The following is a 17,337-nucleotide window of genomic DNA, read 5'->3' as shown; positions in this document are numbered from 1 at the left end:
CTAAGTCTTAGAGCTTGGATTTGAGGCAGTTTTTTTTTTAAGTCTTCATCTTCTAATGGGACTTATTTCCTTTAAAACCCGAACTAATTCTAACTAGCGTTTGTATATTTTCAAGTATAGTAAATTATGTAATCTCTCTTCCTGGGATACACTTCCCCCTGGTATTGCCTTCCTTACCTGATTCAGGTCACTGTTTTATTGAGACCTTCCATGAGCTCCTTTTTTATAGTTACTACTGCCCCAGTTCCCCTTTCCTGCTTAATTCTTTGATGTAGCACCTGTCACCATAGGAGATGCTATGTATTTTATTTATTTATTTTGTTTATTGTTTGTATCCACTGATTAGGATAGGGACAGGATGAGGGAAGGGATTGTTGGGTTTTTTCTTCACCATTTTTAACCCCATTACTTAGAAGGCAGTGGTAGACACACAGTAAATAAATTCTTGTTGATAATTGAATTTACTTCTCATGTGGATCCTGTGATGTGATAGATGGAACGACAGGCTCAGATTTGAAGTGACTTGTCAGAGATCACAGAAAACTTGGGGCTCCAGCAAGTCCTCTGACTGTAAAGCCTAGTCTGGCGTTTTCCACCACAAGTAAAGGGCCCACTTGACATTTCTGGTATAATTAAAAGTTTATGGAGAGTTTTAAAAAGACTTTATTGATTGTAATAATTATGACAGGCAGAAAAATGCATATTGTAGATGAACGTTCTTAGTGATTCTTCAAAACCTGAATATACCTGTATAAGCAGCACCCAAATCAAGAAATTACCTACACCTGAGAAGCCCTCCTCGTGCCTTTTCCTAGTAACTGTCATTCCCAAGGGTACACACTATCCTGACTTCTAACAGAATGGATTAGTTTTGCCTGTTTTAAACTTGACATAATGGAATCATATAGTATGAACTTTTTTGTGTTGGTTTCTTTTGCCTAACATTGTGAGATTTACCCTGTTTCCTGTCAGTTTATAGAAATTTTTAATAGGTTTGTTTAAATTGTGAACTCATGTTTTTTCATTTACAACTCTCAAAGCCATAATGCCCTTTTCTCTTCTGAATCAGAAATAGAAAATAAATGTTTTAGAGGTTAAGCAATAGTCACATTTTGATTTGTGTGAAATAGACAAGGCAAAGTTATTGCTATGTGGGTTATCATTTGTTCTTTCAGCTGTGATGGTGGGATAAAAATGGCCTAAACTGATCAATGTCAGCAAAAAGATCTCTTAAAAAATTTCTTCCTGTGTAACTGGCAGTAGCCAAGTTGGGTATCATCACTACTTTGGTACATCTACAAGTATATACTAGATACCCAGTCTTTGCATTTTGGCAGTCAGAAGCATAAAAATGTATTCCTTCGATCTGTATGAAACTTTGACAGTATTTATTGGTATAGTTTAGAAGAAAAAGCCAGGAGATGTGAGAGCTGCTTTATAAATTGCATGGTGTTAAAAAATGAAGCTTATTTGTGTTAAAGAGGAAGAACAGGTATAGTAGTAAGAGCCATGCAGAAAGTATTATGAATGAAATGTTTGTTATTGTGATATGCAGGATTGTTAAACCTAATATTTTTCTTGAGGATAGGGATCATGTGTTACTCATTTTCATGTTTCCAATAATCAACTCCTTGTGTTGCTCCAATGAATGTTAGATGAACAGGGAATTGGAAGGGGCTTTTTCAGTCCAGGTGACTTAAATTTAAGAGTATCTTTAACTACTGAGCATTTTTTTTTAGCGAGTAAAAGTTGATTTGCCAGGCTTTTTTCCTGAATGAAGTTAAAGGCTAGAACTAATTTTTAAAATTTAGATAAATAGCTTGTTTTAGAACTTGTGACATAAATTCTGTAGTGAAAATGAATGTTTAGATAGATAGCTTGAGATGATCTATTCAATATAAAGAGAAAAAGAGCAAAGATGACATTAGGGATTGATGTTAATCAATAATGAACATATTGGCCTAATTCATATTTGATACTTTTTTAAGAAACAGTGAATATGACACAAATCTAAATTGAAGTTTCTAATTTAGGAAAAATTACTAAGTACAGTAACAAATACCGTATGAAAACACTATTTTAACTTGATGCTTTAGAATCTCTTTTCCTACATTACTTTATCATCAGCAACATCTTCATTTGTGCTTTTATGCTAATGTATGTTGTGATTGTACTTTAGTGTCCCGTGATTCCTGTTTTTGTGTATTAAGCCTTAAAGACGTGATAGTCTACTGATTTAAAAAAAAAAAAATAGTCCATGGATTCTTTTGTTTATTGGTTGTGAACTTGTTGATAATGTAGAATGGGTATTTACCTATTTTTTTCTCATTACTTGCCGTTTTTATACCATCAGGTGTCACAGTTTTTAGTGAGTACTTATGTTACCAAACCAGGCTTGAGTCCACTTGCCTGAGCGCAATAAAGCCAGTCTACTGACACCGGGTTGTGGTGAAGGAAACTGCAGCACTTATTGCAGGGCACTAAGCAAGGAGTCTAGGTAGCTAGTGCCTAAAAGACCCAAACTCCCCAGAGGCTTTCAGGGAAAGGTTTTAAAGATAGGGAGAGGGAGGGGGATTGTGGGGTGTGTGATCATCTCATGGACACTCTTCTGACTGGTTGGTGGTGAGATAGTCGGGAGTCAACATCATCAACCTTTTGGTTCCAACAGTTCTGGGGTCTACATGCTTGTGGGCAGCATATAGTTAACTTCTTCCACCTGGTGGGGGTTTCAGTATCTGCAAAATAACTCAAAGGACATGGCTCAGAATATTATCTGTAGCCCTTTAGGAGGAACTAAAGGTCCTTGACTTTGTTTAATGGCTAAACTATTATTATTTTGTCTTGTTTGACTGTTTTATTTCTGCACTTTCTCACTTCTCTTATTAAATTTATTCTTTGGAACTTGGGGAAGCCCTAGGAGGCTGAAGTTTTTCTACAGACAAGAGGCAGACCGAGGACTTGGGAGAGGAGTCTGTTCTGGGAAGGGCCCAGAGGGCCCTGCTTTGTTACACTTATGTGTTGTCCAAGGCCTAAGGAGGTCTGGGCCTTGTAGAATAACTCACTTGATAGTACCAGTAGGAAACCATTTTTGTTGAAAATCATTGAGCCATGGGGAAGAAGAAAATCAGTGGCGGGCCCTAAATGACTTTATAGGTCAAAAAAATGTTTGAGGAATTGTGCTAGGCTGCCGGTAGAAAATCCCACCTTTTGGGCAGCTCCCAGTAGTGGAGATAATGTGGAAATACCATATTTGTCATGAGTAAATATAAGTTCCAAGTGTTATGAAAACACAGACAAGGTAGTATTAAAACTTTGTAGGAGATTAAGAAAGGCTTCCAAGTTGGGGCTTAAATACTGAATAGAAATTTGCCAGGTGTGTGGCTTTGGGAATTTGAGGACTGCTTTCAGACAGTGGCACCATTACATGCAAAGGTGTTAGAGCGCAGTGTTTTAGAGGAATTTTGGCTAGAGCTCCTGGAATAGAGTAGGGAGTAAGAGAGTACAAGGCTGTGAAGGTAGTTAGGGACAGAATTTGTTGTATTAAGAACCTTTACAGGTTTTTAAGTAGGGAATTGACAAGATGAGGTTGTTTACTTGAAAGGTATGTGTCAAGAATGGATTCAAGAAGTGTTTCCCACTTAAGTGATCTGAGTACTACTTTTTTAAGACTGACAACTGAATTACCCGTGCTATTAATTACTTAATATTTTTCCTTAAATTCACACTTTTGTGTAAATAATTTCATCATAAGCAACACTACAAGATCACAGATTTTGTTGGCTATTGTTTCTAACATTTGTTCAGTTTTTTTGTTTGTTTTTTTTTACTTATAACGTAAAATAATCATGGGCAGTCACTTCAAGAAACACAGTGCTGGAATAAGTTTAAAAAATTTTTGGTCTGTAGGAACCCTTCACACTTAAAAATGAGTCCGAATGAACAGTTTTGTTTGTATGGGTTGTAATTGATATTCAAATACCAGAAATGAAAACAAATCTTTAAAATGTTTTAATAATTCATTAAAAGTAATAAACCATTAAATATTAATGTAATAATATACTTTTATGAAAAATATCTATATTTTCAAAAACAAAAATCATTTTGTTTGAAGAGTGTTTTATATTGCTTTACAATTTTGCAAGTCTTTTTAATGCCTGGCTTAACAGAAAACAGTTTACATCTGCTTCTGTATTTATTATGTTACTGTATATATATTTGTAAAATGTTTGGTTGAAGTGTCTGAAGAAAATCTAGCAGCATACATATATGTGGTTGGGAAAAGGAGGAGTATTTTAATAGTCTTTTCAGAAAATTGTGGACCGTCTTAGATGTTATACCAGGTTTTGACAAGTGATGGTTTCTTAAAGGTTAGTTGCAATGTGGGATCAAACCATATTAGTGAGCTTTTTGTATTCTGTTATGGTAGAATCCATTGTTCTGTTTTAGAATGGATCTAACATGCATGATTTTGCAAACATTCTGAACTTTGGCATTGGAAATGAAGAAGGGGGAATAGATTCAAGATATATTTAGGAAATAAAAGGACTTGGTGAGACTTCCTAAATAAGGGTAGTGAATGTTTCTGCCTTAAGATACAGAAAGGAGCAGTTTTAGGAGGAATAATAATAAGTTTTGACATGCCTTCTTACATAACATGGTGCACAGTGGTTTAACCTTTTCTGTTTACTTGTTGCCCACCTTCCTCAGTCTCATATACTTCCATGCATTTCTCATAGCTTTGACAGTGTACTTGATGCATCGTGAATATTTAGTAAGCGTTTTTAAACTAAAGATGCTTAGTTTCCGTGATCATAGAAGAAGAGGATTTACTTCTGTATATTTTTTACATGGTAGAAATACATATTTACATATTTATGGTAAATCAATATACAAATATGGTAAATCAATATATTAGGAAAATCAATATACAAATAAACCAAAAACTTATACTATCAGTGAGAAATTACCAAGTTAACATGTAGATGCTTACCTTTCTATACTTAATTCTGTTTTTTATTTTTACAAAAAAGTGCTTTTTGGTTGGTATGATATATTTTTGTAATTTCAGTATATCTTTCTACAGTATCTTCATATCTTTCTTTTTTCTTTTTTAAAGTTTTTTTGATGTGGACCTTTTTTTTTTTCTTTTTGGGTACGTGGGCCTCTCACTGTTGTGGCCTTTCCCGTTGCAGAGAACAGGCTCAGCGGCCATGACTCGCAGGCCTAGCCGCTCCGCGGCATGTGGGATCTTCCCGGACCAGGGCACGAACCCGTGTCCCCTGCATTGGCAGGTGGACTTTCAACCGCTGCGCCACCAGGAAAGCCCTGATGTGGACCATTTTTAAAGTCTTTATTGAATTTGTTAAGATGTTGCTTCTGTTTTATGTTTGGTTTTTTGGCCTCGAGGCATGTGGGATCTTAGCTCCCCAACCAGGGATCGAACCTGCACCCCCTGCATTGGAAGGCGAAGTCTTAACCACTGGACCGCCAGGGAGGTCCCTCTTCATATCTTTCTTGAAGAGTTAAAGGATATTGAAAAAATAAGGGACCATATTCTCATGTTTAGTTTGAGCTTTCATTTTCTGAATTGCACATTTTCTTTTTGATAGCTACAAATATTATTCCTACTTTTTAAAAGTAATACATTTTTACCTAATATATTACATTTGCCTTACTTACATATGTCTTACATGTAATACATAAATTTAGTTTTGTAATTTTGTATATTTCTTTTTCAGAGAATAACAGCTTAGAGGTCCAAGATGTCCAATCTGAGGATATTTGCAGTGAATCATAAGAAAATATCCAGCTTGCACATTAACGTAAGTTTTTCTTGTAAAATTAAATGTACTTCAACAGCTTCAGTTACTTGACTTCCCCAAAGGTCTAGTGTATCTCATATACTAGTATATCAACAGTTTCTTAACAGGGGGTATGGGGGAACCTGTAATCAACAAGAAGTATGCCTTATCATTAGTCTATAAATTCATTTTGCTACTTTAAAATCACCTGTGCAGCATTTTGAGACTATCTGTATTCCATTTTTGAGGTCGTTAGCAGCCCAAGGAGTTGCACAGTTTTTCTTCAGTGTTTTCATTTCTGATGCTTTCAGACTGTACACCCTGTGATAGGTGATGCTGTCTTACCCTGGCCATTATGAAGTAGAAATTTAAATAGTTGGAGTCTCTTCTCTACTCTTAATATATTTGCTTAGAATAATAGTGTTTTATTGCCAGAAACTTGGTAACTAATGTAGAAATAATACAGAAGGCACAGGTATGCATTCTGTGACATCATGAAAGGCAGATTGTGGCAGCCCAAAATCACTACATACACTAACTACAATTCCAAATATATTGACAGCCATTAAATGTGTATTTAGTGGTCCAGGGATAAATCGATGGAGAACATTCAACCTCTATGTGGGAATATTAGGAGAAGATACCTGGGGAGCTTTTAAAAATGCTATAGTTCCTCCAGCTTCCCTTCCTTTTTAAAAGCTCTCCAGGTGATTCTAATATGTAGCCGCTGTTATAAATCTAGGTGAAAACACCTAATGGTTTCAGAGTTCATGACTCCCACCAGCTGTTAATAGGCTTAAAGGAGAACCAAGGGGTATCCAGGGTTAGCAACCTTATTTAACCTTTCTGGCTCTCTGGAAACTTTAGGGTCGTTCTCAAACGGCAGCTATCAGAATCACCTGGAGGGCTTGTTAAAACACATTGTTGGACGCTATCCCTAGAGTTTCTGATTCTCTTCTCTGGAGTGGGTCCTGAGAATTTGTCTTCCAAATAAGATCCCTGTGATGCTAATGCTGCATGTCTAGGAGAGCCATCATCTAAGGTCAGCTCAAAAGAGCAAGCAGTATTAATTTTATCCTTATTTTTTATTGTAGTGTAATTTTGTGTTGTCACTTTTTAAAAGAATTGGAGTTAATAAATTGAGACTACTATATGGAGATTCAAAGCACAATTATGATGTTAAAACTACATTAGTGAGTTATGCTAAAATAAAATTAACGTTGTTTCTTTTTCTCCTCACTAGAATATGTGTTCCTCAAAAATAAGGGCAAGTCTAAAAAGATTAAGGCTACATGTGCTTCTTGGAAGAAATTACAGTTCCCTACCAGGTACAAATGTTAGATTCTTCTCATTTTACTTAAACTGCTTGCTTGCTTTCTCCCTTTTCTCTCTGTCTCTCTCTCTCTTTCTCTCTCTCTCATTTGCAATCTTCTCCCTTATTAGGGGTCTCCAACCATTTTGAAAACAGTGGCTCCCTTTTACTTCTTGGCTCTTTCCTTGAGAGTATTAGGAGTTGGAGTATTCTGATAGATGCTAGGAGGTAGTACCAGTAGACTTATGTTCCTCATCTGCTGTCCATCCTCATGAGCTGAGCAAAGGAAAGGGTCGGCTCAGAGGTTTAGCAGTGAGTCTACTTGTAGAGTGCTCTTGCTGTAAACTGTTGATTTTCCTAGTTCATTTCTGGTTTTTATACAAAAGTATTTTCTGTTAATAGAGGTTTAACAGGATAATTTATTTTGAGTGTTCTTAAGAGTAGTTTGGTTTAATATTTATCTGGGATAGATTAGGTTAGGTAATATGGCTATTAAAAGCCTGAAGGCTGAGGAACTGGCTGCAGTTGCCCCTTGAACACAGATTTGAACTTCGATATAAGTTCAACCATGTAAGAGTCCACTTATATGCAGAATTTTTTCACTAAATGGGTACTGCAGTACTACATGATCCACGGTTGGTTGAATCTGCCCATGCAGAACTGAGGATACAGAGGAACGATGTGTGCACAGGGCAGGCTGTGAAGTTATAGTTGGATTTTTGACTGCAGAGCGGTTGGCACTTCTAACCTTCAGGTCGTTCAAAGGTCAATTGTACTGTAATTCTGAATGTGCTTCTTGTGTTTGAAGTAAGCAAGCATGTGGGAGACTTAGTGAAACTACCGTTGACCCTTGAACAATGAGGGGGTTACAGGTGCTGACCCCTCAAACAGTTGAAAATCACATATAACTGTAGTCAGCCCACTGCATCTGCAGTTCCATGTGCAGATTCAACCAGCTGCAAATCGTGTACTGTAGCATGCATGTATTGAAAAAGATCCTTGGATAAGTGGGCCCACACACTTCAAACCTGTGTTGTTCAGGGGTCACCTGTAGCTTCATTCTGTAGCTGTTCTCATTACCATCTTTGTCATGTGAGAATAATGGAGTAAAAATACCAGTTGGCTGTGTGACTTGTTAAAGGCATGTGAATTTAATGTTCTGCATTATTGGTGTATATCTGGGTTTCTATATTTTGCCCGTACAAATTTATCTATAGCAGTATAGATTATCTTTCAGTCTTCAAACTGCCATCAGTTTTTCAAAATGTAATAGAAGTCATCATAATTTATTATAGAAATTTGGGAGAACTGGTTTAAATAGCAGGAAGGTATAAATTAAATTTATAAATGTAACTTCATTGTTTCTTTAGTATTAATAGAATAAATGGTAAGCATGGAGTAAGTCATTATGGACTTTTTTTTTCCAGAAATACTGTTAGTTTTTACAAGTTGGCCTTTTACAAGTATTAGATTATTATAGCTTCTATTCAGTGATACCTCCCAGGCTGTCTTTATAGGTATCATGTCCTTGGAATTGCTGAGGGAAGGTAGGTTTCAAGCTGTACAAAAACTCATTATCAGCTGATATGAGTATCACTCTTTGCTCTTCAAGCCTTGACAATGCAGGTTTACAGGACTGTGCTTTTTTTTTTTTTTTTTTTGGTTCAAGATCTACTAGTGTCTGAAGATTATTGTTATGAACATTCTACTTTTGAAATTCTATTTATTATAGAATTCTATTATAGAATTGTAGCAGGTGGCAGAGATTGGGGTAAATCTATATTTTTCTAAGGATATAATCTAGAAATTGATGTTTAAAAACTTTATCTTGTTTTATTGTCATCCACAGGTTTTTTTAGAGATTGCAAGAAAATAAATTTTAGGTAAATGAGTGTTATATTTAGCTTGAATTTTACTTTAATTGGATTTACTTTAATAGTAATTTTACTATTTGCTTAAAATTCTTTCATTTATAAATTAAAGGAAATTTTCTTTGAATTTAACAGTTCAATTTTAACTCTCTTTCCATTAGGTTTAATAGGAAATGATATCAAGTCCCTTCATTCCATCATCAATCCTCCTATTGCTAAGTAAGTACGGTCATTGATATTGTCTTTTCCATAGGCTGCCATGAAAAGTTACAGGTTTTGCACACAGGCTTAATTCAGCATTTAGTGAATGCTCTAATTTCTGTAACTTCCTGCCCTAGCTAATTAACTATAAATAGATATTGGTATGTATCTTAAAAGCTATTTTCTTGTCTCAATTCAATGCTAAAAATTTTTAATGTAGCAACAGCACACTTTTCATAGAAATAAATATAAGATAGTCACAAAATTGTAGTTAGCTCTTTTGTTACTTAGCTGTTTTGTCAGAGTAATGTGATAGTGATATGTTTTCCATTTTTCTAGTTTTTACACCATTATATAAATTGTTGAAATACCAACCAGCTTTGAAATTTGTGCAGCATAGATATTTTGGTTTTACAATTTTAGTAATGTCCACCTTATAATACACGTCTTTTTTTAATTTTTCCCCTTTTAAACAGAATCCGTAATATTGGAATTATGGCTCATATTGATGCGGGAAAAACTACCACCACAGAAAGAATATTGTATTATTCTGGATACACAAGATCACTGGGAGGTTAGAATGGATTCCTCCTCTCACCCTGCCCCCCCCATTAGAAAAAAACATCAATGGAAAATATTTTGATTAAGAAGTCAACCTAGAGACCTTGAGTATGGCATGGAGGCACTGCTGTCTAAACCACAGCATAAAGTTAAGGTAGTTACAGTACTCCAAAGGGTCTTTTTAGGTTCAATTAAACAATCAGACTCACAATACTATCTTGGGCTATAGTTGGCACTGGTCTACTCAGAAGGCTGTGAGACAGGAAACATAGCTTACCAGCAATAGATGTTTCTTTCTATAGAAGTTCTTAGAGCAGTCCACATAGCTGTGTGGGAACTGTCCTCTTTGGCCACCCAAAAGCGGTAGCTTAGTTGCAAGGTAACAAGATTCACAGGAGCCACCCTAGCTTAGAAAACTCATGCCCCATAGGAACAAGCATCTCTTGTTACAGCTCCGTGGGTCATCTTCCTGGTTTCCCACAAGGGGCATGCCATACCCCACTCAGGGAAGCCTAAAGCTATGTCTCTTCAGCAGGTATTTATAATTCATTATTTATTCTTCCCATGTCAGATGTAGTTTACCAATCGGAAATTATTTTTTCCATAAGTGTGTTGCCTAGCAATGCAGTTGGCATACTTGTTTTCTGGGCTCTAGGAGAAGAGAGCCAGAAAGTTAACCAGAGGTCAAATTCCCATGCAGAACAAGAAAGGAGTTCGTTAATCCTTAACCCCCAGTAGTAGTATAATTTACCTAAGTTTTGAATTTACTTTTTTATTATAGTATGTCAAAAAGTGTGGTTCTTTTTTTTTTTAATTTTATTTATTATTTATTTGGTTGTGCTGGGTCTTAGTTGCGGTAGACGAGCTCCTTAGTTGAAGCTTGAGGGCTCCTTAGTTGCGGCTCACCGGCTCCTTTAGTTGTGGCATGCAAACTCTTAGTTGCAGCATGCATGTGGGATCTAGTTCCCTGACCAGGGTTTGAACCCGGGCCCCCTGCATTGGGAGCATGGAGTCTTAACCACTGCACCACCAGGGAAGTCCCAAAACTGTGGTTCTTGACCAGGCATGCACATTTAATGCCCATGTATCTTTTAAAGATTTTGTTTTGTTTTGTTTTGTTTTTAAGTAACAGTGTCCTAGCTCCACTCTGAAAACTAAGATTCAGCATGTCTGGGTATGGCCTGGATGTCTGTATTTTTGCATCACGTATTTTGAAACTTGTATTTGACTCACACACACTTATGATTGTTATATTTCTCTGATGAATCAACCCTTTTATCATTATGAAGTGCCTTTCTTTATCTCTGGTGAAACAGTTTGTTTTGAAATGTGACATGGAGGTCGTCAGGTCCAGAATACCAGAAGTAGAAATTAATGTCCTTTTCAAAAGCTCCTCAGTGATTTTGAAATGTGCTCTATTGAGACCTATTTCTCTAGACCCTTGGAATTGGCTGAGACCTAATGTTTATAGAGGAGAAAACCACTCACGATTAGAATCTTCATGATGATAGGTTCCTAAATGTATAAGCACATGAATTTCTCATAGAATTTATTGCTGTGTAAACGGGGAAATAACAGACAGCAAAACACTGAACATTGTTAGGCTTCCTCTTTTGTATCACGAATCTGATTAGAATCCTTCCCTCATATTCCCTGAGTGTATCCTTTTTATTTTATTTTTATTTATTTTTATTTTTATTTTTTGAGGTACGCGGGCCTCTCACTGTTGTGGCCTCTCCCGCTGCAGAGCACAGGCTCCGGACGCGCAGGCCCAGCGGCCATGGCTCACGGGCCCAGCCCCTCCACGGCATGTGGGATCTTCCCGGACCGGGGCATGAACCCGCGTCCCCTGCATCGGCAGGCGGACTCTCAGCCGCTGCGCCACCAGGGAAGCCCCCCTGAGTGTATCCTTGAGTCGAGGTTCCAGATGAGGTGGACGCAGGCAATTTTCAAGTAAACAGTTATTTTTTAATTGTGGTAAAAAAAACACATAACATAAAATTTACCATCTTAACCATTTCTAAGTGTACAGTTCAGTAGTGTTGAGTATATTCACATTGTTTGCAACTATTCTACAGAACTTTTTCATCTTGTAAAGCGCAAACTATATGTCCATCGAACAACAACTCCCCATTGCCCCCTCTGCCCAGCCCCTGGAAACCACCCTTATACTTTCTTTTTCTATGAATCTGACTACTCTAGGAATATATTAGATACATATATATACACACATGTACACACACACACACACACACACACACACACACATGAACTAGATATGTTTTGAGTTTCTTTTCTGGTTCAGGCCAGAGGCCTAGAAACTATCCAAATTGTGGCAGAATTTGTTGATCCAAGGTTGATTTTATTAGCCATATGTGTAATCATAAAGAAATAATAGGAGGACTTCTATTAGAAGTCTGTGCACCACAACGAAGAGTAGCCCCCGCTCACCGCAACTAGAGAAAGCCCACGCGCAGCTATGAATACCCAACACAGCCAATAAATAAATAAATAATTTATATTTAAAAAATAATAATAATAATAGGAAATAAAGATCTTTATCTTTGTGCAAATTTTTATTTTTTGAGTGTCTTAGAAACTTACTGCCTTATTTAGAACCTCTGGTTAGTTATTTGGTCTTTGTCTTCTTAATGATGCTTGTTTTCTCGTTTAGTTATATTGTGAATAACTGACAATACTGCTACAGTTCTTTAACACTGATATTTGGAGTTGCTAACAGATACATTTTTCTTGCTGTTTTCCCCTCTGTTGGTGCATTTGTGTGTGTATGTATATTTATACACACATATACACACACAAAAATGATATGGAGTAACTAGCTAGCATTTTAGAGGTTTAATGCTGACATAAGCAGTGGTAGTATAAGGCCATGATAACTTGAATTTTGATTGGTAAAGATCAGCTCTTTGTCATTTCTTTTACTGAATAAGAGTAAAATGCATAACTCAAGAATTTTACTGCAGAGTAATTTTTTTTTTTTTGCGGTACACGGGCCTCTCACTGTGTGGCCTCTCCTGTTGCAGAGCATAGGCTCCGGAAACACAGGCTCAGCGGCCATGGCTCACGGGCCCAGCCGCTCCGCGGCATGTGGGATCTTCCCGGACCGGGGCACGAACCCGTGTCCCCTGCATCGGCAGGCGGACTCTCAACCACTGCGCCACCAGGGAAGCCCTGCAGAGTAATTTGAGTGACCTTTTTGGTAGTCAGGATAAATTTTATCCATGACTTTATACTATAGGAGACTTTACGTTTGTATAAATAAATCCTAAAAGGAAAATTTAGTAATGAGAAAGGTTTGTAAAAGATGATTTAACTTTGGAGGAATTTTGTCTCTACCTTATTCCATGTAGCTACCATTTACTGAGCTAGGTACTTTATATATATAGTCTCATTTCATTCTTATAAGAATCCAGCAAGGTTGGCTTTATTAGCCATATTTTAAAAACTAGGTTAAGTAACTTGCTCAAGATTGTAGAGAAGTGATAAAGTTGGGATTTAAATTTGGTCTGTCTGCTCTTAGGGCATTACTCTGCCTCCTGTCAAGGGATCAGGTGTGAGGAACATCAGATAAGGACGGGATAATGAAAGTTAAACTAGAAAAAAAAACGGAAGACGTATATGGTTCAGTAAAATTAAAATAGTAAAAGAGTTTAATCTTAGTTATTACAGAAAAATTATTTTTATGGAAAAATTACTCATCTGAAAAATCTTTTTCTAGAATGACGATTTATTTAGAGAATGATTAAGGGCTCTAAATATTAAACTTAATATTTTATGAACAGTTTTTCTTAAACTATGTCAGGCAGATATCAAAGACCTATAAAATATACTTTTAAGCCTAACTATGTCATTTTTTTCCTGGTTAGATGTTGATGACGGAGACACGGTGACAGATTTCATGGCTCAAGAGCGAGAACGAGGCATAACTATTCAGTCAGCTGCTGTTACGTTCGATTGGAAGGGGTATAGAATCAATCTAATTGATACACCAGGTATAGTGCTGTTTCAGCAATGCAGAGGTGCTGCATTTTTTCGAGGCTTTTCTGTTTGTGTATGTGTGGGTTTTTTTAAATTGTGGTAAAAAATATATATATCATAAAATTTACTGTCTTAACAAGTGTACAGTTCAGTAGTGTTAAGTATGTTCGCATTATTGTGAAATAGATCTCCAGAACTTTTTCATTTTGTTGAACTGAAACTCTGTACCCATAAGACGACTTTTCTTCTTTGTCCTCTCCCCTAAATCCTGGTAACCACCATTCTACTTTGTAGATCTATGAGATTGACTTCTTTAGATACCTCTTATAAGTAGAATCGTACTCTATTTGTCCTTTTGTGACTGCCTTATTTCACTTAGCAAAATTTTTCAGGGTTCATCCATGTTGTAGCCTGTGACAGGATTTCCTTCCTTTTTAAGGTTGCGTAGTATTCCATTGCCCAGGAGTAACACATTTTGTATATATACAAAATTTTATACACACACACACACACCATTCATCCATTGATGGATATTTGGGTTGCTTCTGCCTCTTGGCTATTGTGAATAGTGCTGTTCTGAACATGGGGGCGTAAATATCTCTTTGAGATTATCCTTTCAATTATTCTGGGTATGTACCCAAACTGGGATTGCTGGATCACGTGGTGGTGGTGGTGGTGGTGGTGGTGATGGTTTAAAGATTTTAGGTGTTACATTTCTCATCCTTTTCTTAGGTCATGTGGACTTTACCTTGGAAGTTGAGCGCTGCCTAAGAGTGTTAGATGGTGCAGTGGCTGTGTTTGATGCCTCTGCTGGTGTAGAGGTAAAAAATATTGTCAAAGTAAAGTGAAGATAGAACAGCATGATTTTTTAAAGAAGTAGAATGCATCAGATTGATTTAACTATAACCCTTTATTTGGTAAGCTCATATAAATCCAATTATGGTTAAAGGAATTTGGAATTGAATATTGAGGTATGATCTATATATGATCTCATATAATATACTTCATAGTAAAAGGGAAAGTAAAGTTTGCTTTTCTGTAGGCAATATGAAAGTTTTGAGAACTGTGAAGAGGCTGAGATTCTTACTTTAAAGCTAACAAGTTCGTCTGCCATAGTTTTATGGATTCTGGCAGAAGACACAAGATTTCTGAGTCAGGGATGAAGGACTTTATTAATCACCAAAATAGCAATATCCAGAGTATCAGCATTTCCTTGTGTTGGTTCCTCAAGCCCTAATTCCCATAGGGTGACAAAGGTAAGTCAGGTGACAGCTGCAGTGGAACCCTGTGCTTAGAGAATGCAAGTATTTTATAATGGCCAGTAAAAGTGCCTGCTCTTTGCTCTGAAGGGATACATTATCTTCCAGGGTTGCAAGCCAACCTACCTTTTGCTCTGAAGGGAGATACAATATCTTTCTAAACTGTTTGCTATACAAACATTTTTGAAAAGATAGTCCAGAATAAAGGCAGTCAGTGCCTCTCCTGACAAAACATGCAGAAATGTGAGCGACCCATGAAGGATTTTCTCCCAAAACTTAATATATAACTCCGTGAATAAATCCTGAAAGTGGGTTTATAATAAAATTGTTGCTACTGGGGTCAGTTATGCTCTCTTTAGCTGGTACTCCATTTGTTTTATAATCTCAAGATTGGCTTTATCTTGAATATAGAACCCACATTAGTTCTTCTAATCTTAAAATGACTAAAAGCGATACCTTAATTAAGGGATCAAAATCAATATCCCCCAAAATGGGACAAATTGACACCATGGGCCTCCTGATATGATGCACTAAGAAGGATACAACATTACCTATGTTGTATTCCTGGCAAAAATGTTTGGCCCAAATCATGAGAAAACAAACAAATCTAAATTGAAAGACATTCTGCAAAACAACTGGCCAAGGCTTTTCAGAAATTCAAAAAAAATGTTTTAACATAAGGAAAACGAACAATTGGGGTTGGGGGGAAGCTGTGGAATTGTTCTAGATTAAAGGATTCTAAAGAGACAGGAAAGCTAAATGTAATATATCCTTTTTGGCTGAATCCTGGATCAAAAAGAAAAAGTTACAAAGGACATCACTGGGAAAATCAGAAATTTGAATATGTAATATATATATATATTAAAGTATTGTGTCAACTTAAATTTTCCTGAATGTGGTCTTTGTAATTGATTATGTAGGAAAATGTCCTTATTCTTAGGAAATGCATGCTGAAGTATTTAGGATTAAAGTCTCATGGTGTCTACAACTTGCTCTCATGGTTCAGCTCCCATCCACCCACACATACACACATGGTGTTAGTTTGGGTACTTTGATCAGTAGATGCCAAGATGGGATTAGATGTATAGGAGATTCATCGGGGGGGAAATACCTGCGAAGAATAAGGGAGAAAAGAGGGAAGTGGGAGAGGGCGTTCAGACCACAGGGCAGGCTGACACCTGTGAAGGAGGGGGGAAGGATGGGGGATTAGGCAGGAAGAGTCTCAGGCCATAGTACAGTTCCAAAAGGGTTTGGCTTCGCTCATGGGGAGTCCTCAAGCTAATGTTACCTGTTAGAGGAACCCATGTCTTGTGGGAATGGGCCTCCATTAGTCCTTCTGCTGAGCTCAGTCATTAGCTGGAAACAGCCCCCAAGAAGGTGCGCCTTGAGAATACATGGTGGTAGACCTAGAAGGGTAACAGTTGGAACCATCAGTTAATCATGCTCTTTATAGTAGTTCCAAGTGGCACATTTTCCCAGCCACCAGACACGTAATGTTTTATAGAGAGAGAAAAAAGGCAAGTGTAACATGTTAATATTTGGTGAATTTAGGTGAAGACTAAGCGGATACTTATTGTACTAGTTCGAGGGGAAATAATACAGTTATTGTATTGAAAGCCCCACCTGAGGACCCCTGACAGACAGTGATATTTGCTTGATATAAAGCCTGACACTGATGTCTGAGGTTGATTATACACCTATTATTTCTATTTCTTTGAGTCATTTCATTTCCTAATGGTTGCATCCTTCCTGTCATTATAACTTCTTTACATAAATTTGACACTTAATCATTCAGATTGCATTATTTACAAGATTGAAATATGCTGTAATAGGAAGTTTCTGAATTTGTGATACAGGAGGCTACTGTTTGCTAAAACAGTAGATGGACTTTCAGCTGGCAGGTGGGGTGACAGGAATTGTTGTTTTATTTTTTAATATGTTTAGTTCTTGGGAAATTTATAGTATATATCCCCCCACCCCCACATAAAAATTAGTTTGGAGTGGATCATAGTGTTAAGCTAAATCCGTATACCTTCTAGAGGGAAAATAAAGTATTAACAACTTTGGCGTGGGTGGAGGGGGTGGTAGGTAACAATTTCTTGGAGAAGACACAAGAAGCATAAAACAAAAACAAGTTGATTAATTGGACCTCTTCAAAATTAGGTGCTTGAAACTTAAAAAAAAGAGGCAAACCTTAGACTGTGAGAAAATTTATAATGTTAGATAAAATATTATATGAATGTTAAACTTCCAGAGTGCAATAACAGTTGATTATGTAGAGAATATTATTGTCTTAGGGAGTATGTGCTGAAATTTTCACAGTACATGTGTAT

General features: G+C 36.8%; 1 protein-coding gene across 7 annotated transcripts in view; it reads left to right on the top strand.

The window, feature by feature from the left end:
* The window catches only part of GFM2 (GTP dependent ribosome recycling factor mitochondrial GFM2), a 65,403-nt gene that overhangs the window by 654 nt on the left and 47,412 nt on the right, over positions 1-17,337 (top strand). For 4 of the 7 annotated variants that reach the window (XR_002647506.3, XM_089909020.1, XM_022594877.3 and 1 more), the window contains exons 2-7: positions 5,739-5,822; positions 7,045-7,129; positions 9,146-9,203; positions 9,662-9,759; positions 13,634-13,759; positions 14,478-14,566. Coding sequence is in view for 6 of the 7 variants with exons in the window: in XM_089909020.1 (XP_089765146.1) it covers positions 5,763-5,822; positions 7,045-7,129; positions 9,146-9,203; positions 9,662-9,759; positions 13,634-13,759; positions 14,478-14,566 (516 nt within the window). In the remaining variant the exon portion in view is untranslated. Of the gene's footprint in view, positions 1-5,738; positions 5,823-7,044; positions 7,130-8,962; positions 8,997-9,145; positions 9,204-9,661; positions 9,760-9,783; positions 9,901-11,453; positions 11,700-13,633; positions 13,760-14,477; positions 14,567-17,337 lie in introns of those variants that run through there. The other 3 variants (XM_089909021.1, XM_022594895.2, XM_022594905.2) reach the window with 3 other exon arrangements.

Source organism: Delphinapterus leucas, chromosome 3 (genome assembly GCF_059928025.1).
Source record: "Delphinapterus leucas isolate spDelLeu-1000000601 "Yukka" chromosome 3, BTC_Dleu_Yukka2, whole genome shotgun sequence".
Lineage (NCBI taxonomy): Eukaryota > Metazoa > Chordata > Mammalia > Artiodactyla > Monodontidae > Delphinapterus > Delphinapterus leucas.
The sequence above is the reverse complement of the archived record's forward strand: the minus strand, read 5'-3'. Positions and strand labels throughout refer to the sequence as shown.